We start from the raw sequence: 24,383 nt of genomic DNA on the forward strand, positions 1-24,383 counted from the left end.
GTCTGCCTACCAGCTCCTTATCATATGGCTCTTCTTGTGTCCTATTTTCGAGAGACATCTGTTAGCAGTTACGAACGAACTGTAGCAAGACATGTACACTCTAACCTGGGCTCTTCAGTTTGACTTTGTCATAAATATAAAGGGAAGGGTAAACCCCTTTGAAATCCCTCCTGGCCAGGGGAAAGCTCCTCTCACCTGTAAAGGGTTAAGAAGCTAAAGGTAACCTCGCTGGCACCTGACCAAAATGACCAATGAGGAGACAAGATACTTTCAAAAGCTGGGAGGAGGGAGAGAAACAAAGGGTCTGTGTGTCTGTCTATATGCTGGTTTTCTGCTGGGGATAGACCAGGAATGGAGTCTTAGAACTTTTAGTAAGTAATCTAGCTAGGTATGTGTTAGATTATGATTTCTTTAAATGGCTGAGAAAAGAATTGTGCTGAATAGAATAACTATTTCTGTCTGTGTATCTTTTTTGTAACTTAAGGTTTTGCCTAGAGGGGTTCTCTATGTTTTTGAATCTAATTACCCTGTAAGGTATCTACCATCCTGATTTTACAGGGCGGATTTCTTTATTTCTATTTACTTCTATTTTTATTAAGAGTCTTCTTGTAAGAAAACTGAATGCTTTTTTCATTGTTCTCAGATCCAAGGGTTTGGGTCTGTGGTCACCTATGCAAATTGGTGAGGCTTTTTATCCAACATTTCCCAGGAAAGGGGGGGTGCAAGTGTTGGGAGGATTGTTCATTGTTCTTAAGATCCAAGGGTCTGGGTCTGTAGTCACCTAGGCAAATTGGTGAGGCTTTTTACCAAACCTTGTCCAGGAAGTGGGGTGCAAGGTTTTGGGAAGTATTTTGGGGGGAAAGACGCGTCCAAACAGCTCTTCCCCAGTAACCAGTATTAGTTTGGTGGTGGTAGCGGCCAATCCAAGGACAATGGGTGGAATATTTTGTACCTTGGGGACATTTTGACCTAAGCTGGTAAAGGTTAGGAGGTTTTTCATGCAGGTCCCCACATCTGTACCCTAGAGTTCAGAGTGGGGGAGGAACCTTGACAGACTTCAAGACCAAGTAACTTATGGCTACCAGGTTGTAACAGCTAATTGGTCTTTGAAGATATTGGGGTGTCCTCTGAGGTGGAGGAAGGGGACACTGATCCCCTACAAAACACTCTAACCATGTGGAAGGAAGTAGAGGCTCTCTCACATCAATAAGACACCCAAAATTGTATCCTGCTCACTTTCCTGGACTGCCATCTGAGGACGAATAGGTGAAAGATTCTGACCCACAACTAAGCCAAGCCTGAAATCTACATGTGAGAGAGAAAAGACCAGGCTATCCCCCCACATCAAAAATCTTCAAGTTTCATTTTATCATTTATACAGATACAGGTAGATATCACCTAGAGCTATGTCTACACTACAGACCTTACAGCGTCGTATCTATACCGCTACAGCTGCTCCGCTTTAAGGTCTCCCGTGTAGCCGCTCTACTGCCAGCATAATTAAACCACTCCCAACAAGCGACGGTAGCTACGTCGGCAGGAGAATGTCTCCCGCCAACATAGCACTGTCCACACCGGCATGTTTGTCGGTGAAACTTATGTTGGTCAGGAGTGTTTTTTTTCTCACCCCTGGCCAACAAAGGTTTTACCAACAAAAGTGCTAGTGTAGACAAAGCCTTAGTTCCAAAACTAAGGCCTAGTCTACACTTAAAATTGGATGGATCTAGCTATGTTGCTCAGGGCTGCAAAAAATTTCTCACTCTGAGTGCCATGGTTAAGTTGACCTAACCCACCCCCCCAGTGTAGATGCTGCTACCCTCAGAGAGATGGATTAACTGCATTGATGGAAAAACCCTTTCCATCAATGTAGAAAGTTTCTACACTACAGCACTAGCTGCCATAGTGTAGACATACACTAAGACTAATCATGTGAGCTAAAGACATCAAGGCAGTGTGAAAACCTTTCTGTAGAGCAATTTGAGGGTGCTCAAATCACTCCAACACCCATTAGTGTGCATGGGTGTCTATGTGTCACAAACTGCTCCCTGGAGTAGACACTAAATCCCTAAATCTGTTAGTGAGAAAACTGTAGGTTAAATAAGTTATTCTGAAACTGCTATGTGTGGGATTCTAGAAAACATTTTGTATCTGTGCAAGACTGTCAGAAAGATGCAGCCATTGTGTTAACGTGGGGTGGGAAAATAGATTAAATAAACAACAGTGTGATGTAGTTTCTGTGAAGAGTGAAGTTTAATGGGAGAGAGCAGCCAAAGGAGGCCTGGTCTACACTAGATGATTAGGTCGATGTAAGCTGCCTTATGTTGACCTAGCTGTTTCTTCACTTAAATTTGGCTCCTGCTGATGTAAGAGCCTCTCTACACCGATTTAGTAACACCTCCCCGAGCAGTGTAGAGTTAGGGCCATGTAATTAGGTTGACGCGGTGTCAGTGTAGACCCTGTGTTGCTTACATGGACTGTAACTGGCTTTCAGGAGCTGTCCCACAGTGACAATACAATTGATACTAGCACTCCTGGTGAGGACACACACCACTGACACAGAGCTGAGTGTGCATACCCACAAGCAAGTTAATAACTGCTGTGGCTGTTTGCCCATATAAGTTAGGTCGACATAATTTTGTAGTGTAAATATGGCCTATGAAATGATTCTAAGGGCTGTATTTACTTAAAACCAAGGCAAGAACTAGACTTTTAGCTGAATGGCTTAACTTAAAGGGAACAGCTTCTCCCCTTAACCTTCCTGTAAAACACTGAGAGTTGTTTTCTTATAATTAATACAATCACTAATTGTAATTCTCGGCGAGCCAAATAAACTGAACCAGTGACTTTACTGATTATACTTCATTTATAACCTTGATTTAATTATTGCACTGTATTATTGTAAATTAAATTAAGAAAGTTAGGAAAACTATAAGTTAAATTAGCTAGTGACATATTTTATTTAAACATATATTTGCTTAATGTTTAATACATTTATAAGAGATACACTGGACTGCTTATCTCTCAGAATTTCAGCCAAGACAATTTCGTCGTAGAGGTAAAAGCTGAAGCCATTAAAAAACATTGCTGAGACCATCCTGCATTTTAATTACTTAAAATACCACCTTATTATCGCTACAAAACTAAAAGCAATAAGATGGCAATGACAATGGCCAATCAACATTTTAGTCCTAACTTTATAATGACATAGAATCATAGAATATCAGGGTTGGAACGGACCTCAGGAGGTCATCTAGTCCAACCCCCTGCTCAAAGCAGGACCAATCCCCAATTAAATCATCCCAGCCAGGTCTTTGTCAAGCCTGACCTTAAAAACTTTTAAGGAAGGAGATTCTACCACCTCCCTAGGTAACGCATTCCAGTGTTTCACCACCCTCCTAGTGAAAAAGTTTTTCCTAATATCCAACCTAAACCTCCCCCACTGCAACTTGAGACCATTACTCCTTGTCCTGTCATCTTCTACCACTGAGAATAGTCTAGAACCATCCTCTTTGGAACCACCTCTCAGGTAGTTGAAAGCAGCTATCAAATCCCCCCTCATTCTTCTCTTCCGCAGACTAAACAATCCCAGTTCCCTCAGCCTCTCCTCATAAGTCATGTGTTCCAGACCCCTAATCATTTTTGTTGCCCTTCGCTGGACTCTCTCCAATTTTTCCACATCCTTCTTGTAGTGTGGAGCCCAAAACTGGACACAGTACTCCAGATGAGGCCTCACCAATGTCGAAGAGAGGGGAATGATCACGTCCCTCGATCTGCTGGCTATGCCCCTACTTATACATCCCAAAATACCATTGGCCTTCTTGGCAACAAGGGCACACTGTTGACTCATATCCAGCTTCTCGTCCACTGTCACCCCTAGGTCCTTTTCCGCAGAACTGCTGCCTAGCCATTCGGTCCCTAGTCTGTAGCGGTGCATTGGATTCTTCCGTCCTAAGTGCAGGACCTTGCACTTATCCTTGTTGGACCTCATCAGATTTCTTTTGGCCCAATCCTCCAATTTGTCTAGGTCCCTCTGTATGCTATCCCTACCTGCCACCGTATCTACCACTCCTCCTAGTTTAGTATCATCCGCAAATTTGCTGAGAGTGCAATCCACACCATCCTCCAACTTGATACCGGCTGCCAACTAGACATGGGGGGGACAAAATAGATGTCTAAAAATAAGTACAGATTGAATGTGAGGGTTGGGGGGGGTGAAAACTTCATACAATTACTAGGTACTGTAAACAATGATATCACCCAGTCATGCCGCACCAGTAATGTTCTATCTAAGGGCAATATTCTGCTCTTCAGATCCACACTTCTCTGTGCTTGATTTCTCAGCAAAACTCTCAATGATTTTCACCAGCATAAAGATATTGAGTGAAAAATATGCACTGAGGAGGGTTCTGTACTGTGGATAGAAGAATAGAATTTTGCCTTGTGTTTGACATCAAACACAATTGCCACTGCTTCTGGGATCTTCTAGTAAAGCCATAATTTATAACCATCACTGGGAATGCAGCACAGTAAAAAACAAATGAACAAAACATGAAAACAAAATACTCTTCTCCATCACACTATTATTAGGAAATAGCATTTAGTTTCTATTCCAGTACTGTCTAGCATGCAGTACTGTGACAGGAGCATTGAGGATTAACAGAAACAGGACTGGACTATGCTTGCTGGGTCTTCCTCTTCCTTCTAATAGCTCTCTCCAGCCAAGTCTAGGTTCGTGGGAAAGACTCAGAGAGGGGAGGGAACAGAAGTGGGAAGGTTGATGGCTTTTCTGCTGAGTGGAAGGAGACAAGAAAGAGACAGGAGGTGCCTGTATCCTTCAGTTTAGAGACCCCAGCAGGAATATTTTTGGTATTGTTCTAATTATTTAATAATAGGATTTTAACTCTCAATCTCTTGGATTTGCGTTAATGCCCAAGCCATCTGATAAGGAACAATAAACTGAGGATTGTACTTTCTGCAAAGGATTAAAAAAAGCTTCAAAATTTTAACGTAAAACCTGTTTCAAGTTTATTCCAAATTCATTAGATCCATTAAACAGAAAACTCATCTAGAGATAAAAATGTACAGGGACAGCTAAAATGAGCAAAAATATTGCCAAGTGTATGTGTTTGGGGGTATATTTTACACACACACACACATACGCAATTCGTAGGTTAGTAGAAAGCAGCGGATGATACACAGTTTCTGTCACAAAGTAGGATCGGTTCTCCACGTTTCAACAAAGCAGTTATGCTTTACTGTGAGAAAGAAGCACATTTAAAGAATTCCTGGAATTAGTTTGTCTTATAAACAAAACAAAACTTGGTACCAGCATAAACAGTCTGTTCATGTAATCACGGAAAACAACTTCAAAATGCCAAACAATCAGGATACCTTTTAGTTTTACCATACAGTCTACATTGGATTAAAAATGATACAAGCAAGAAGCATTTGGAAAGATTATTTTCTAAAAGGAAGACAAAGCCACACGTTTACTATACAACAGTAGAGGGAACCAGTCAGATCTAAATCACTACTCAGGATCTCCCCCTGGGGCTCAAGAGAAGGGGTCCTTATTTGCTATGTTTTGATTCAAACGTTAAAAAAGGGAACTGACTACACAGGTGAGGTCTCAGCCTGCATTTTCCCCCCTAAATTAACAGTGTCTCTCTCCCACCTTAAAGCAGGCAGAGTACAGAGACATGGAAGTGGAATCAGAAAAAACAGTTTACATTTCTGAAGGAGGGTGTTGCAGGCTGCTTCCTTGAGGTGGGTCAGATCTGTCTTTGCCTACTATCTTTTACAATAAAATTTCTCCCTTCACAAATTATATTTTCCCATTATATTCATCACTTGACCTAAGGTCAAGCTCTAACAACGTGTACCATGCTAATAGTTGGTACAAATGGATGAAATAACTGCCCATCCTTTAAGAAACATCCCTTATGCCTAGTCCAGTTCAAGGGCAGCTACAGTTCTGAAGAATTTAGTAAATAATAATACCTCACTTTGAAGATGAAGGGCCACAATATGATGATAGGTGTTCTGGGGTGGACTAAGGGTGGGGAGGAGAAGAAGGCACATTTCACAGTAGCCTACACACACAGGAGATAGCCATAATTTTAGCCAAAGGCAGTGAGGAATGTGAGGTTGGCTAATCCTGCTGGCAGTGAACCAGTGGGCCCAGAGGCAAAGCATAGATAGGGATGCTCCTGTATCCCAGCAAGGCCTGTACCTGATGGTTTACCTGTTGCATAGGTGTAGAAAGCCCCCCTGCCACAAGCAAGACACTTAAGCAAGACATTTAGAAGCTTCATCCTGCAAGGTATTGAAAACTCTGACTCCAGTCCAGCAAAACACTTAGAATCATAGATTCCAAGGCCAGAAAGGATCATTGTGATCATCTAGTCTGAGGAGCACAAATAGTTCTTTTGGCTTTGTGTGCTTAAAGTTACACATATGGGAGTGTTCATGTACTTAAGTGCTTTGGTTGGATCAGAAGCAGTGCTCAGCACTTTACAGGATTGAGCCCTTAATTTCTCTGTGTCTCAGTTCCTTATTTGTAAAATGGAGGTAATAATACACCCTTACTTCACAGGTGTGTTGTGATGCTAAATTAATTAATGTGTTTAGATAGATGTTTCGATAGGTGTTTAGAAAGATTACTGTGAGCAGTGCCAAAGAAAGTCTTGATATGAATGTACTAATTGTCCTGCATTCAGATATGTATTTGTCAGTTTTGCAAGAAATGAATGACCACCCACCATTTGACCTTATTCTGAAGTTTTCCTCTGTGTTGCAAAACTCACTAAAAACAAAATATATTTGTGCTTTCTTTTTTATCTTCCTCTCTCATCTGAAAGTTTAGGTTTTTCTCCCTAATTGCTTGATTAGGGCAGAAACACTGAAGGAACTTTAAGGTAGATCAAATGTTGCCAGCTCCAACCTCATCACTGCTATAACCATGGACAGAAAAAAGAACCTTTGTTTAGTTAATATTAGGCCAAATCCTCTTGTATTCACTCAGTCAAAATTCTCACTAACTTCTAAGGGAAATGTAACTGAGCAGGGACTGTAGGATTTGCACCTTTATTTCTTTAGGAATTTCAACGTCTCCTCTGACTGCCCCAAATTAACTTTGATTTATAACTTTTACTGGTGTCAAGATCAGTGTGTACTTTCTAGTTACAATTCATAATAGACAATATTCAGATTAGATGGAGATTTTTCTCTCTCCTTTTCTAGGTATTCTAAAGAAAAGGTTTATACAGTGTACTAAAACACTAAGCTCTGGTTAGCTGACCATGTGCCCAGTTTAGCTATGCTTTTCATAGTAACAATCACAAACTTAACATAATATGTTAATATCAACTAGTAATAAATCCTGTCTGCAACTTGGCTTAGTTTTTCAAAATACAAATACATACTGGGATATAGCTATGTTTACATTCCAGATGTCATTATCCTGTTCCTTTTCTTCAAGCAATTTAAAATAATTATTCTTTACATGTAAATAAAACTTAAAAGCCAACATCCATATATTTTTAGACAGTAATTGATTATTGCAGCTTAACATATCTGTAGGAAAGAGCCAAGAGGTCTTTTGTATATTTTGCAGCATTCTTCCATTGACAGAGGTCAGCAAGGCTACTTGCCTATGCTTTATAAGAGACTTCGAAAAAGTGTCTATTTTTTGTCACAGGCCCCAGTTTGGGGCCCTAATCACCTTACAGGAAAGGGTCTGTAACTTTCTTACCACTATTAAGGCTGATGATCACCTTCAGGATGCAGTGCGCAATCACCCTGGTGCATTAAAGAACTGAGGAATGGGCTGCCCTTGGCAGTGGGAGTTCCCCATTCCCTCAAACAGAACTTCACTGATCCTAAGTTCTGCTGCCCAAGCAGGAACTAATCCATGACCCATGGTCCTAGGCAATGAGAAGGTTTGGGCAGGTCCATGAGCATTCTATTACCCTTTGGGGGGCAGGTCTCCCAACCTAAGATTAGAATGGACATCTGTCATAAATATAAAGGGAAGGGTAAACACCTTTAAAATCCCACCTGGCCAGAGGAAAAACCCTTTCACCTGTAAAGGGTTAAGAAGCTAGGATAACCTCGCTGGCACCTGACCAAAATGACCAATGCGGAGACAAGATACTTTCAAAGCTGAAGCGGGGGAGAAACAAAGGCTCTCTCTGTCTGTGTGATGCTTTTGCCGGGAACAGAAAAGGAATGGAGACTTAGAACTTAGTAAGTAATCTAGCTAGATATGCATTAGATTCTGTTTTGTTTAAATGCCTGATAAAATAAGCTGTGCTGAATGGAACGTATATTCCTGTTTTTGTGTCTTTTTGTAACTTAAGATTTTGCCTAGAGGGATTCTCTATGTTTTGAATCTGATTACCCTGTAAGGTATTTACCATCCTGATTTTACAGAAGTGATTCTTTTACTTTTTTTCTTCAATTAAAATTCTTCTTTTAAGAACCTGATTGCTTTTTCATTGTTCTTAAGATCCAAGGGTTTGGGTCTGTGTTCACCTATGCAAATTGGTGAGGATTTTTATCAAACCTTCCCCAGGAAAGGGGGTGTAGGGTTTGGGGAGGATTTTGGGGGGGAAAGACATTTCCAAGTGGGCTCTTTCCCTGTTATATATTTGTTAGACGCTTGGTGGTGGCAGCAATAAAGTCCAAGGGCAAAAGGTAAAATAGTTTGTACCTTGGGGAAGTTTTAACCTAAGCTGGTAAAAATAAGCTTAGCGGGTTTTCATGCAGGTCCCCACATCTGTACCCTAGAGTTCAGAGTGGGGAAGGAAACTTGACAACATCCTTTGTTGCAGAGCCAGACTGGATCGTGCAGCTTTGATGGGCTGCACACTGCAGAGGTTTCTAGGGCTTTATATAGTAGTAGAAATGTACATGGTAGTTCATAGAATGGTGGAAGGGAAGGAGGGGGGCGGACTTTCTGTCCCAAACAGCGAACAATCTAATTTAGGAAAACATTGATAAATGGGACAATGGTCAAGGCTTTTCATGTTAGAAGACAGGAAAATTAAGCCTGATGTTCTTTTAAATCAGGAAATACAACCCTATGGTACATGAACCTAATTAAAGTGCAAGTTCCTTGGCAACTTGATTTTTACTTTTGGCCTTTTCCTGATTGGAAAGAATGATTGCTATACTCGCTGGTTTACAAGGACAGTCATTCTTACTTTCTTAATAGCTTTTGCTTCCAAAATCTTCAGGTTAAGTGGTTCAACCTCAAATTTTATATGATTTTTGAAGAAGGGATGCTGGATCAGTTCATTGTAAAATCAAACAAGCAGTTGCTCAATGAATGAAAAATACAGCAAGGATCAAGTTACTTACTTCTGCACATTTTCCCATCTTCTTGGAGTACAAATCCCTTATGGCATTTGCAGACGTAGGAATGGTCATTATTAATGCAAATATGTTCACAGCCATGATCAACCGCTTTGCAGAGGTCTTTATCTGAGAGAGAGTTAAAATGCTTTTATAAATGGGATTACAAGGACAATCTGCCAGTAAATATCAGATTACTTACTTCTACATGTTTTCCCATCCTCTCTGAGTACAAATCCCTCATGGCACTTGCAGACGTATGAACTGTCAGTATTAACACAAATATGTTCACAGCCAGGATCAACTGATTTGCAGGGATCCTTAACTGGAAATAGATTAGATATTTAATATTTTATAAATGCAAAAATTACAAGGACAATCTTCCAAGGAAAGGGCACTTAAGATTTTCATTCTCTCATGTAGTAAATATCAGGCTACTTACGTCTGCATGTTTTCCCATCGTTTCTTAGTATGAATCCCTCATGGCACTGGCAGGTGTATGAAATGTCATCATTAACACAAACATGTTCACAGCCATGGTCAATGGACTTACAGAGGTCTTTATCTGAGAATAGTTGAGAGTTGGCTGGTTAGAACTACTTTGCATTTATAAAAGATTAGACGGATATTTCTCAAGTAAGAAAGCAATGAAATTCCTTTTTTTTTGGTCCTCCGAAGACATAAATGTACTACAAAGATCAAGCTACTTACTTCTGCATGTTTTCCCATCCTCTCTTAGCACAAATCCCTCATGGCACTGACAGGTGTATGAATCATCATTATTTACACAAACATGTTCACAACCATGGTTGACTGATTTGCAGACGTTCTTATCTGGGAATAGTTAAAATATTTAATATAGTTTGCTAGTTAAAACATATTTATAAATGCAAAAATTACAAGGACAATCTTCCACAAAGAGAGCAATGAAGTTCCTTCTCTTTTTATCCGATGAAGAAAAAATGTACAGTAAAGACCAAGCTACTTACTTCTGCATGTTTTCCCATCCTCTCTCAGTACAAATCCCTCCTGGCACTTACAGATGTAGGAATTGTCATTATTAACACAAATATGTTCACAGCCATGGTCAAATGACTTGCAGACATCCTTATCTGAGAACAGTTGAGAGAGTCTGCTAGTTAAAACACTTCTACAAATACAAACATTACAAGAATAACCTTCCATTAAAGATCAGACTACTTACTTCTGCAAGTTTTCCCATCCCCCCGCAGTACGAATCCCTTACGGCACTTGCAGATGTAGGAATTGTCAGTATTAATACAAACATGTTCACAACCATGGTCAACTGATTTGCAGAGGTCTTTATCTGAGGATAGTTTAGATATTTAATACATTTTACTAGAGACATTCTTTCAGTAAAAGAGCAACAAAGTTCTCTTTCTTTCTTTGCCTGCTGCACACACAAATGTACGGCAAAAATCAGGTTACTTACTTCTGCACGTTTTCCCATCTTTCCTCAGTGCAAATCCCTCACGGCACTTGCAGATGTATGAATTGTCACTATTAACACAAACATGTTCACAACCATGGTTGACTGATTTGCAGACATTTTTACCTGAGAATAATTTGGACAGAAAAGAAAGTTTGCTCGTTAAAATTTTTATAAATGCAAAGGTTAAAAGTTCTTAGTTTTCCAATGAAAGAGCCCTGCAGCTCATAATCTTTCAAGTGTTGGCTCAGTGGAATCCAGAAATGCATTTTCAACAACCTCTGACTCTTTCATCTTTGTTTTTTAACAAGCAAGCACATCTTTCTCCTCCTCTTAATCCACGGTCTCTTTATTAAGGGGAAAAAATCAGAGAGCACAGTAACTAGGGGCTAGATTTTCAAAGTTGTTTAGGCATCTAAAGATGCAGGTAGGCCCCTAGTGGGATTTTCAAAAGTACCTAAGTGTCTAACTCTGACTGAAACCAAGGGGAGTTAGGTGCCTAAATGCCATTGAGGAGCTAGGTGTAGTGCTTTTGAAAATCCCACTAGGTGTCTATGTGAGCACTTAAATACCTTTTAAAAAATCCAGCCCTGGGTCACTGGCCTCTAAGGAATAAGCAGATTTTGAACTGTCAAGTTATTTACATTTCAAATCCAGCTTTTCCTGTGAAAACAAGATATTTATCATCATCTTACGATCTTCAAGCAAAAAAACCTGCTGACCAGAACCAGAACACTCAGGCTTTTTCCCTCTGTGGTTAAATAGATATTTGTCTTTTGTAATAAAATAGGATTACAAAAATTCAGTTTACATGGTGTTTAAGGTTGGTGTAAATGATCTGTTGTATTATGTGCTGTGATACCCACAGGAAATCGTCAGCTGATAATGGGTAGACAGATGGCCAGTGAGGACTGCTGATATTTCATTTAATTTTAGCTATACCTTATATTTAAAACAAAACAAAAATTAAAAGCTATACAATCATGTACTAAATATATTTGTTATGCTCATTTTCCTTCCCTTTCTCTCTCTCTTTGTTACACTCCCTTGTTTCAGCTTGTTTTAAATTAAAGTCCTGCACAGAGCTTGTCACGGGATCCACTCAACATAGCGTGCCTCCTGCTGGCCATTCTGGGGATTAGCACATTCCAGCGGCTGCACACACCTCTGGCAGCTTGTTGCACACTCCGTTGCTATTCTCTCTCCAGGAGCTACAGCTTCCACTTTGTGACTTGGCTCTCCGGCCAGCTCACTGTGTTCTTCCCCTTGTGGGTATCAAAGTCTTTCAGGGCAAACTGTCTCAAGCAGTCCACGCTCCGCTGTCTGGTCTGTGCCACTTCCCCAGTGGCTTTGTGGAAACTGGGGCCTGCCCTTTACTCTGGCTTCCAGTTCAGGGGTCCTCTCATCAGCAGCCAAAGTCTGCACTATCCTATTCCTTGCTGCTTTTCCTAAGCCCTTCTTACCCTTTCTGGCTCTCCCTCCTCTCTGGGTTTGCCAGCCAAAAATCCCTTCTCCCAGGGGGTAACTGTAGGCTGCTTGCCGTTGTGATCCCAAACACACCTCCCTTCTCCCAGGGAATGACTGCAGACTACTTCCCCACAGGCTCCTCTGTTATCAGCTTCCTGTCCTTATAAACCACACCCAGCTTCTTCCTCCTCAACTGGGCCCCCTCATCCAATCAGGGGATTATTCAGCTGTAGCCTGTCTGGTTAATTAGCCCCCTTCCTCATCTTGGCCTATATTAACCCTTTCAGGGCACGTTTGGGGTGAACACCCCATCACAGAGCTCAATGCCAATGCAGGAGTCCGCTTGCATGTAACTTCTTGCAGGATCTGGGCCTCAGGTTGTATATACTTTAGGGAAGGGAGCATGTCTTTCTATATGTTTGCATAGTTTCGCACAATGGGGCTCCAATGCTGATTGTGGTTTTAATACAAACAGTAAATAATATTATCAATTTATCACTGTAGTACAGTGGTGGGCAACCTGAGGCCCACAGGCTGCATGCAGCCCGTCAAGGTAAACGGCTGGTGGGCCGGTGGGCCACCAGACCGTTTGTTTACATTTTCATGGCCACCCGCAGCTCCCAATGGCTGCAGTTCACCTGGCCGCCACTTCCTGCAGCTCCCATTGGCTGGGAACAGTGAACCGCGTCCCCTGGGAGCTACGGGTGGCTGTGCAAATGTAAACAAACGGTCTGGCGGCCCGCCAGCGGATTACCCGATGGGCTGCGGGCCACAGGTTGCCCACCATTGCTGTAGTATCTGAGTCTTTTAAAAGCTTTCCTAATAACACGCTTTTTAACATCAGATGTGAATCATTTTAATGGATTAGTCCCCAAACAACTGGGAATACAATTACATTACTATACACATTATATCTAGGTGGCTTTTAAAGAAGTAAGATACAGCGACTGAGCACTAGAGAGGGCTGTAATACTGAAGAAAATTTGGCAATGATTTTTTCAGACTTTCATTTCATTTCATTACAGTCTTGCCCAAATTATGCAATCCCTTTTTAACGTTCTTTGTCACACAAGTGGGGCAAAGAAATGGAAACGCCATTCATATTGTGAGCTCCTTGGTTGCAGTACAAGGAGCAAGGCCTTAGAAATGTTAAATCTTTTTAACCTAGTTTGTGGAGAAAATTACTGTTGCCTGTTGCAAAATACAAATCTGTACTAATGTACCTTTGGTCCCCAGTTTCATCCCAGAGTCCAGCTTCAGGGCTACTCATTTACATCACACATACTGATTTTATACTGTACAGATGCAGGCAACAAAAGATATGGCACCATGTCACTTGGTCTGATAAAAACTTACGTTTACAAGTTTTCCCATCATCACGAAGCTCATATCCTTCAAAGCACTGACAAGTATAAGATTTTTCACTGTTTACACACAAATGTTCACAACCAGGGTCACTCAGTGCACAATAGTCCACTCCTGAAAATGATATGGAGTTGTAAGAAGAAGTTAAAAATTCATGAATTAGCAGCTGGTCGTCTCTAACACAGCTGCATGATATATGAACAAGCAAATACTGTATTGTTTGAACAATAATTCAGTTCTTTTTCAAAAATAAATATACCTTTCAGAAACATCAAAGGAGTTTTTAGGTATGATTTAGCGTGGTCTCTGTGGGCAGAGGTGAGAAAAAGCTATCTTTCTGTTTGCAATAGCTCAGAAAAGAGAGTCCAGATACTTCAATACTTTTTGAATAAACTATAAAGATATTTTGCTAATTATGTCATATAGTAACATACAGTAACAACCACCAGGTATCAAAACAACAGTGGTTTTCTTCTAAACATTCACCTTTCACTGATGATTCAGCATACATACTTGATGTGAAAACATGGAGGTGGGCGAATCCCAGAACTCTCAGTGTACCTGATCTCATTGACATCAATGGATTTGGGATTAGACCATGTGAGCTTTGATGCTGAACAATAATTAACACAAATCATTTTAATTCAGTTACATTTGTCTTCTTAACTTTCCTACGGATTTTCTTTTCTTTAACATGAGACCTAGTGCTCTCAGAGTTCCATACTCGGCACTCCGTCCAGCTGTGTGTGAGCTCTGCTGCATATGGAGTTCCATTTGCTATAGTTGCTAGATGTCAGAGCAGAAGCCAGTTTATTACTAGGGTGTTCCCAGTATTTATGACAGCAGTCTCTTGATTCGGAAGTGGTATATATTAAACACATCTATTCAGCTGCTTATTTAACAGTTATCTGAAAGACCCAAAAATCTTTTATGATAATCTAAAAAGATTGCCCATGTGATTTTAACAGGGTCAGCTGGAGCTCACGAGCAGAACAAAGTCTGTTCCCAAACAGATGTGCAGAGAGGGGTAAATCGGCAAGTAGAAGAAATACTCAAGAGGGATCAAATTCAGTGCCCAGAGGAGTCCAGGAGTCACTGTATAGCTTTAATGCTTCTAATGGGAATCCAAGTAATACCTGGAGGAAACTAAATCGCCAGAGTTTAAAAACATTTTTTTCTACTACCAAGGAAACAGGATTTTCCATAGGAAAGTTGATATAATTCTTAAAACAGCAGCTCAGCTTCTTCACTATATCCATTGGTTCCGCTCGAAGCCGTGGTGCCATCCCTCTCCTCTTTCTGCACAGAAGGCAGGAGTCTGTCCTGGTAGCATTAGTTACCCCTCTTCTGGATGGGTGGATGGATCTCTGTGGACTTCAGGGGGCAGGAGATGGAGGAGCAAAGGTGTTTCCACTTTCTGATTTGCATTATCTTCCCCTGGATCCTCTCTGTGACTGCAGCTGTGCGGTTGCAGGGGGACCTTGCTAATGGTAGTTTGACTCGCTGAAACTTTGTTGCCCAATGGCAGGGAAAGCAGCAGATTCAGGAGCTGTCCATGCAATCAACAGGCTTGGGGAACTGAGGAGGGGGGAAAGGCAGATAGAGTGGCCACCAAAATCTTTGGTGAGGCCTGCCAAACCCCTCTGACCAGTGGGGATAATTCCAGGAAGAGTCAGCAAGGCAAAATTCACCGAGTTTTCCTTTCTCATTGGCCCCTTCTGCAGATTTTTCCACTGAAGCGGGCCATTTATCCTACTAATTCTATTAAATTGGAGTGAATCTTAACACTCATTAGCTATATTAAGAATAGAAACATTGCTAGGGCAAGTTTAATTTCTGATGTATTGAGGCTCCTATGAAGGCTGCATTAGTGACATCTCTACTGAGGACTTGAAGCTCCTGAATAAAGAAGAAAGTCACTTAACAGAATGTGTTCATCCACACGCAGGGCTTCCAGAGCATCATGATTTGTACCTGTATCCACACACACAAGAGGGGTAGAAGATGATGAAAGCAGCAGCACGAAATTTGTGAAGAGGGCCAATGAGCTGGCTGGCTTTAGAATAATATCTACAATAGATCACTCACCAAAACCCTCCTCTTCAACAGCAAAGAGGACAGGATAAGAATGCCCAGTAACATCTTCCTCCCTGCCAGCAGGAGAGAAGAACAGACAGCCAGAGATCCTGAGTGAAGGGTAAATGAGACAGAGGCCTTCCCCCACTAAAGAGATTTTAGAACTGCAGCCTGAAGATGGACACTAGGTTGCTGTCTGCAATGCAATCTGCTATTGCTCACTGACCTACCAGCAGAGTGATCCTGGAGCCCAGGAGCTGAAGAGGTGTGTATGTGGGGGAAGGCACATGGAGCAAGAGCACTGAAAACAGATTTTCCCAGGAAGCACTTATTTGGTCTCTCAGAATACAGGAACATTTGAGTGCAGATCTCTTAGTGCATGTGGTCTTTGTGGGAAGATACATATTTAATGGAGAGTGATGATGCACGTTCTTCGGAGGGCTTTGTACATACCTGTATTTTGTGGAAGATGGATAGCATAGCCTATGTTGTGTAGGATGCCTGACTAGATGATCATAATGGTCCTTTTTGGCCTTAAAAATCTATAAATATGTATCTGCAACCAGGAATGAGAGGATTTTTTTTACATATATGGGGCGTGAAGATACTTGGGGAGCATGGACTCTTGTAAGTATATTTCTATGGTCTGTACAGTTGTTTATTAATAATTCAGCTGGGATTTTCACAGGAACCTGAAGGGAATTAGGTGCCCAAATTTCACTGATTTATGTGCCTAACTTCCTTAGACTCTTTTGAAAACCCCAGCCTTGTAATTTCATTGGCCAGACTTCTATTTCTAATTCCATCTTCCTGTAACTATCCATGCACAGGTGCCAACTTCTAGTTTGCTCTGGGGGTACTCCTCCCCTGCTCCAGCCCAAGAGCCCACTCCACTCCACCCCTACCACATAGGCCCTGCCCTCACCCTGTCTCTTCCCCACCCCTGCTCCACCCCCTCCCCGAGGCCCCCACGTGCCCACTGCCACTCTCTGCCCTCCCCCAAGTCCCCCAACAAGCTGCCAAACAGCTGTTCGGAGGCAGCCACTGAACAGCTGTTAGTCGGTGTGGCCTGACAGCTATTTGGTGATGCCCCTGATTAGCTCATTGGGGGCACCGCCAAACAGCTGTGGCTGCTGGGTGCTGAGTACACACTGTTTTTTTCCATGGGTGCTCCAGCCCCGCATACCCATGGAGTTCTCCATGAGTACTCAGAATTTGTTCTCATTATTCCGTGCATTTTAAAAATGCAGAATTCAAGCACAAATTGAAGATTCGGCGCACTCCTTATATGACAATATACACACTCAGCAACGGCAGAAAAAACGACTTTCAATCTGAGCTACTTCAAATTTACAGTCTCAGCTGCTCAACTGGAAGCACAGTTTGATGCAGAATAAGCTATTGTCTCTGCTTTTTTTAAAGTTACTAGAAGTTCTTAGTCATTGGATGAGAAGCAAATATATTGTCTTGGATAAAAAGGTGGCTAGGAAACAGAAAGCAAAGAGAAGGATTAAATGGTAAATTTTCATCATAGCAAAAGCTTAGCAGCAGGGTGCCTCAAGGTTGTTTAACATTTTTACTAATTATCTGTAAAAAGGGGGTAGATAGTGAGGTAGCCAAAACTGCAGATTACTTAGTTATTTATGTTAGTCAAGACCAGAGAGGCCTGTGAGGAACTTCTGAAAGATCAAAACAAGCTAAGTGAATGGACAATATGATGCCAAATGAAATTCAATGGAGCTAAATGCAAAATAATGAACATTGCAGGAAAAAAAATTGAAGTCCTTAAGTACTTGTACACTTTACAGGATTCTAAATTCACTCAAGAAAGGGACCTGGGCATCACTGTAGATGTCAATACATAGCTGTGGTCTAAAAAGCTAACAAATGTTTCAGTGCATAAGGAATGGGATGCTGAATAATACGGAAACTATTATAATGCTATTACATAAATTAATCGTGTGGCATCATCTGGAATACTGTGTGCAGTACTGGTCATGCCATCTCAAAAAGGCTACCGCAGAACTAAAGGAGATTCAGAAAGGCGCAACAAGAAAGATCTCTGGAAAAACTCTCAGATGAAGAGGCACTGAAAAGATTGGGATTGTCACCTTAGAAAGAAGACGAATAAGAGGGAACAAGATTAAATTATATATAAAATAATGAACAGGGTATAGAGAAGACAGATCATGAGCTTCTGTTCTCCCTATCTCATAACACAAGAACAAGGGGACATTAAATAAAATTAAAACGTGGAAAGTTAAAAAATCACTAAAAGGAAATACTTTTTCATACAATAAATAATTAAACTGTCTGCTACTGTCAGTCATTGAGGGCCAGAACCTAACAAGAGTCAAATTATCCAGAGTTGTCACAATTAATGATGATAAAAATGTTTTGGAAGGGATATCAAGCCTCATGTTTTAGAACTTATGTCAATCTCTAACTATTATAGACCAGGATGAAACCTAATGTGGGGGACAGATTACCCCATATCTGTCTACTGCAGGGTTCTCGCATCTTTCTCTGAAGCATTTGGTACTGGCCACCGTCAGAGACAGAATACAGGACTACATAGCCCTTGGGTCTGACGCAGCATATCAATTCCTATGTTCCTAGTGTTTGTTTGCTTCCCTCCGCTTTCATTCTGATCAAAGAAATAATCAAGAGACTTACGTGTGCAGGTTTTTAGGTCTTCATTAATGATGAATCCTTCAGAACACTGACAGACATATGAATCGCCTGTGTTCAGGCACAGCTGCTCACAGCCATGGTTGTTCTCAGCACAGTGATCCACTCCTAATGGTTTATGTTAGGAATTAAGAAAACACATTAGAGAGTTAAAGACCAAAACCATGACATGGTACTAAGTGCTTCAGAATCTTTGTACATATGATTATCAAGAAAAAAAATCATAAACGTTTGCACTTACATAGCTAACCCATCTAAGGATCCATTTGAGAAACATGAGTTAATTTATCCTTATAACAGCTCAGTGAGGTAGGTATTTATTATCCCTATGTTACAGACAATGAATGTAAGGCATGGAAAGGTGACGACTTGCCCATAATCACAAAGGGAATCTGCAATAGAGTTGGGAATAGAGAACCCAGGAATCCTAACAGTGTTATGCCTAAACCACGAGGCTATGCTCTCTTTTTCACACACAGAAATCTTTTCTTTGTTCACGACACGTTTTTCTCAGACAGTAAATGTGAGTGTTAGTCATTTATAAGTTTCAACTTATTCCACAACAATTAGAGGATTATGAGTCAATTCTGTTTAAACTGACAGATATAGTAATTTAAAAATATTCTTTTGCTGCTAGGTTCTATCTGCTAAAGCCAAACTATGGGACACTTAAAAACGGAGAGTGTAGGGGACTTAATGTAACCACTTTGCATTTTATTGATTCTGTATTTGTGATGGAAATGGTCTCTATAAAAACCAAATATATGTGTGAATTTGAGTTTAAAGTCTGTCCTGTATGTCCTAACAAGGGACAATTAAGAGGTATGGTTAATAGTTCATAAAGCAAGATATGTGCTTGTGTGAAGGTGTTGTGTAACTCTGCTGATTTTGTAAAAATACAGAGCAAAGCACTTTTTAGCAAGAAAAAATCTTAAAAGCTTTTTATAGCAAGCCTTATAGCAACCCTTAACATTTTATAGTGGACATTCTTCACTATTCTTAGTCACATGGGTGAAATTCACCCTAGGTCAACTTGACTGTAGTCAGTGTTACCCAATATAAATGTGGTCTATTATGTCTCAATTCTGCAAAGCCTTTAAAGATGCAAAAATTTACTGGATTATCAGAGTCATATCCATAGCCATTTGCTAAGCTTAATAAGGCCTCCTCTATTGTGTAAGATTGTTTTTTTTTAAATTATATATAATATATTTACAGAAATCTGTCCCGATTTAACATCATACATAGTTACAAATACTGTTGGCCTGAACAAGTGAAGCTGAGATTGAAGCTTTTACTAGTTACAATAAGTTCCAGTTGGCACATTCTCCTTTTTTCCATAAGTTTACATCATCATAAGTGGAGCTGTGCTTTGGGGCCGTTGTACAAGAGAAATGCGAAACAACTAAAATAAACAAACCATTATCCTATTTGGCAGATTACAGTCTCAGATCACCATCATCTGTTACAAATAAGAGATGCCAATTGTAATATGTATTATTGATATCACTTTTAAAATCTAAACCTTCTAGCTTCTCACACTAAATCTTTCCTTATGTTCTTTTAAGTAACAAAATAATCACAAATTATAGTTGTCACCAGGCTTCTGGAACTACAGTAACTATAAACTTAGGTCAACATGTTTTGATACCTAAATCTGCAAAAATAAAAATTGTAATGCTCAAAAAGAGAAAAGGGCCAAGATTTTCAAAAGCGACCAGTAAATTGGGTTGCCTCAAGTGTGGCATGCCCTATTGGTGACACCTCAAAGGGGCCTAATTTTCAGAAAGAGCTAAGCACCTTCCCATCTGAAAATCAAACCACGTTGTCTAATTTACTTATATTACAATGTATCAAAGTTTTTGTGTATGTTGCAGAATCCATCAACATTTTCTTTTGATCACCGAAGATAATAACTTTCTTAATTATGTAAGTCTTTGGGTACATTTTTCCAAATGGCATACGTACATCAAGAAAAATTGCAGCTCTCTGCATTTTTAAAGTGCTGCTTTAAATATGCAAAATGGTTCTGGAGAAAACAATATATTTTGACAACTAAAGCGATTGCAAATATATAGGGTCGGCATGATTTTTGGTAGAACATCATTCCTTTAGCGGTATTCTCATTACCATATAGCAAGAGTTATGTTTATATCAGATAGACTTCAGAAGAAAAAAAATAAACCAGCCTTTGAGATGAAAAAATCATTAGTATTAGGCATGTAACTGTCTAAATATCAGCTAATATTGGATGAATTTTTAACAAGCACTTCAAAGTATGTCAGGCACTCCTGCTAAATAAACAATTCCTGTTATTAGAATGTTATAAGACGATACACTTGTTCTCCACTGGGTGGACATATGCAGGCATTTTACCAACATTACCTCACTGGAGCTGGCTCTTGTTGGACTTTACAGTTACAGCAGTTTACATAGCTCTAAAAGATCTCAGAAGGGCCCCTGGAGAGTTCCCTTGTCCTTTTCAAAACTCAGTCCAATGCAAGAACTAATTGCTGCAGTTTGTGTGAAACACTCACTTCTGCACGTTTTGCTATCAAGGTTTAGGGTGTATCCACTATGACATCTGCACACAAAAGAGTCTTCTGTGTTAACACATTCCTGTTCACAGCCATGTTTACCCAAAGCACAGAAGTTTATTCCTGTGGAGAGAGAGGTTAAAGAATACAAGCTAAGTATGCTGGTTACTGAACAAAACATCATGCTTCTTAAATGTTACTAACTTCCATGTGACTGTTAATAAAACTGTGGGAAGCAGCTGATCTGGTGGCCTATTAGTAAAAATGTGCAAGACTTTGCTTTGATTCCCAAACGCTTTTTTCCCCAGCCATCACAAGTAACATCAACACTTTGGGGAGGAGGAGTGCCTGGTACTGCTCAACAGTGACACACACAGTTTGGCTTAGAAAAGAGGAAGTAGAAAAGTTGATGGATTGTTTTATTTTATAAGTCTGTTTTATGTGAACCATGAAGTAAAGTGTTTGGGAATGAGAGCCCCCTTCTGAAAATACTACCAAACTGAAGGGCTGATCCAAAGCCCACTGAAGTCACTGAAAAGAATCCCATTGACATTAGTAGGGACATTATCATGTCCCTAATTCACAACTGTACTCCTGGTAATAAACATTATGCTTGGAAATGTTTTCAGAATTGGACCCTTTGCTCCTGGTCCTGTAAAGTCCTGAATATAGTCACAATGCTATATAAAATTATAAACATAGCAGCAATCCAGACTGCTGTTAAAAATGATACTGGTACATGAAAGCACATACCGAAACGCACATTTTTTGCGAAGATGAAAGACATTTCATCATGTTCCAAAAGAGGCTATTTTCTTAGCTTTACTCTTAGCTTGTGAGAAACATTAATACTACCTCTTGCTCCTGGCTTTCATAGTGCTTAGGTACTAAGAAAAACTAGCTGCTTCATCTGCGTGCAGGTTCTATATATGCCTTAAGAATCTCTCATGATGCATCTGCTTTGACACAAGCTTGCTGGGTCCCACACCAGAGTAGCTGCGTCATAGAAATCATAGAAATGTAGGACTGGAAGGAACCTCAGTATATCACCTACTCCCGTCTCCTGCACTGAGGCCTGATTTACACTACAAAATTAGTCCACCTAGCTGCACATCTGTCTACACTTAAATTTGTCTCCCACTGATGTAAGTGCCCCTTTATGTGAACATAGTAGCACCAGCTCCCCGAGCAGCATTGAGCCATGGTTGCTGTACGGAGTTCAATGCAGCGCAAGTGTAGACACTGCATTACCTATGTTGACCCTAACTAGTCCTCCAGCAGCTGTCCCACAATGCCCAACGATCTGGTCACAATTGTTAACTCCACTGCCCAGAGGTCACATATACCACAAGCCTCCACTCCTTTAAAACCCCTGTGAATTTTTGAAATGCCTGTTCCTGGTTGTCCTGTTTGGTGAGCACACTTCTATCTGCTCTCCTTTGTTGTGTGCAACTGACCATGCCAGCTACATGCTCCAGCTGCACTCCTGCCTGGAGTAGATGGGAGGTATTGGGTCTCCTGGGCCTATGGGGAGACGAGGCTGTGCAGGCCCAGCTCTGAACCAGCTGTAGAAACATTGTCTACATCGAAGAGCAGCTTGCTCTGGGGAGGCAGAAAAAGGGCTACGACAGGGACCAGCAGTAGTGACAGCCATGAAAGTCAAGGAACTGTGGCAGGCATATCAGAAAGCCAGTAAGGCTAACCATCGACCTGGTGCCAAGCCACAGACCTGCTGCTTTTACACAGAGCTACATTCCACCATCCCACACACCAGCATGGATACCTCTGAGGCCCCTGCTGTGAACAGCGAGGAGGAGGAGTGTGGGGGACAGGTGACTGGGGGGGCCAGCGATGCTGTGACCCAGGACCGTTTTTTGACTCCACCGCAGTCCAACTAGTCCCTGTAATCAAGCACGGGTGAGCCTGATGCAGGGGAAGGAAACTTGAGTAAGCTTGTAAATGAATTTCCCATTCAAGTGACAGCACCCCCAATTTAGCTGGACACAGCTATCAACTTTTCATTAATTCACTCATACTACAAGAGGTAATGATACAACAAAGAGCTAGCTGCTTTTCATTCCCCTCTAGAGTTAGGCGGGGGAGGGGGCCATGTGGAGCAGTTTGTTTATATGCACTCTTGAGTCCTCCTGAGAGATAGATGAAACTTCCCTGGAGGTACAAGGCAATCCTCTCCTGAAGGTTTCTAGAGATGGCAGCCTTAGTTTTTCCTCCGCGGTAGGACACGCTCCCATGCCAGTCGGCGATAACTTCAGCAGGCACCATTCAAATACACAGTCTAGCAGCATTCAGACCCAGATGACTTGAAGACGCCAGCGACAGTTGTGCTCTCTGTGCCTTTGCTACCCTCAGGAGTGAGATAGCAGCCAAAGCCACCCCCACCTATTGAAAAGGGTGCCAGTATTCAGTGCCCGTGCCCTATACTCATAGTTTCATGTAACTGAGCAATTCCCTTCTCCTTTCCCTCACCTCTGGCAGCTCATACTCACCATGGCTTGAGCAGAGAGTGGCACCAGGCACAAGCACTCCAAAGCAGAAGTGTCAGTAAACTCATTTTGTTTAACACTTTAGGGCAGCAAGGGAAGGAGGGAGTGCTGAATCGGAAGTTTCGCTTTCCATTTCTGCTGTACTGACAATAGTGCCTCTGTGTGTGTTAGCTGCAGCTGTTGCAGCCTTGAGAGGTTCTCCCTCCACACCAGAAGCGGTGCTCCACCATCTGCTGCTGCTCTGTGAATGCCACCAATAACCTTGACCTGGTTCTCGCTATGTCCCACAGTAAACTGACCACCGTGTTCCTTGCAGCTCTTCTTGCGGCTCTGTAAATACTGGAGAACTGTGCATCCTGTGCTTGCGGTGCTCATGACAATAGTGCAGAGCTATGCAATCTTCATGCTTCTGCCAGAGACTCCAGGCAGTGACAAGTCCCATGCAGGTTCAGAGGAAATTGAAAATAGGTGCAAAAATTATGGGAGAAAGAGGATATTATGGGATGGAGAATAGTACATTATGGGACGTTGACCCCCGGCTCTCAGTCACCCCTACGCGAGTCGTTTCTGCCCCACCAGGCATTGCCGAAACTACCCAAAAGACAGTGTGCTGAATGGTGGCAGGTTGCACACGGGGATACCTATCCATGGTGCACCTACCCATTGACACAAGCACTCCTGGAGAGTACGTGCAGCGCCGACGCAAGGAGACAAGCATGTACACGCACAAGGGATATACTAACTGCTGCGGCTTTATGCTGACGTAACTTGTGTCAGGAAAACTTTGTAGTATAGACATGGCTTAAGTATTATCCACACCATCCATGATAGTTATATGTCTAACCTGCTCTTAAAAACCTCCAGTGATGTAGATTCCACATCCTCCCTAGAAAATTTGTTCTACACCAAGGTCCACACGTCTCATTTAGGAAGCTG

General features: G+C 41.3%; 1 protein-coding gene across 10 annotated transcripts in view; it reads right to left on the reverse strand.

The window, feature by feature from the left end:
* MATN2 (matrilin 2) overlaps nucleotides 1–24,383 on the reverse strand; it is a 127,422-nt gene that overhangs the window by 15,421 nt on the left and 87,618 nt on the right. For 8 of the 10 annotated variants that reach the window (XR_012157127.1, XM_073330492.1, XM_073330497.1 and 5 more), the window contains 10 exons: nucleotides 20,944–21,066; nucleotides 18,392–18,514; nucleotides 13,631–13,753; nucleotides 10,811–10,933; nucleotides 10,562–10,684; nucleotides 10,347–10,469; nucleotides 10,069–10,191; nucleotides 9,800–9,922; nucleotides 9,560–9,682; nucleotides 9,364–9,486 (listed from right to left, as the gene is read on the reverse strand). Coding sequence is in view for 9 of the 10 variants with exons in the window: in XM_073330492.1 (XP_073186593.1) it covers nucleotides 9,364–9,486; nucleotides 9,560–9,682; nucleotides 9,800–9,922; nucleotides 10,069–10,191; nucleotides 10,347–10,469; nucleotides 10,562–10,684; nucleotides 10,811–10,933; nucleotides 13,631–13,753; nucleotides 18,392–18,514; nucleotides 20,944–21,066 (1,230 nt within the window). In the remaining variant the exon portion in view is untranslated. The remainder of the gene's footprint in view (nucleotides 1–9,363; nucleotides 9,487–9,559; nucleotides 9,683–9,799; nucleotides 9,923–10,068; nucleotides 10,192–10,346; nucleotides 10,470–10,561; nucleotides 10,685–10,810; nucleotides 10,934–13,630; nucleotides 13,754–18,391; nucleotides 18,515–20,943; nucleotides 21,067–24,383) is intronic. The other 2 variants (XM_073330495.1, XM_073330494.1) reach the window with 2 other exon arrangements.

This window comes from Lepidochelys kempii, chromosome 2 (assembly GCF_965140265.1).
Source record: "Lepidochelys kempii isolate rLepKem1 chromosome 2, rLepKem1.hap2, whole genome shotgun sequence".
NCBI lineage: Eukaryota > Metazoa > Chordata > Testudines > Cheloniidae > Lepidochelys > Lepidochelys kempii.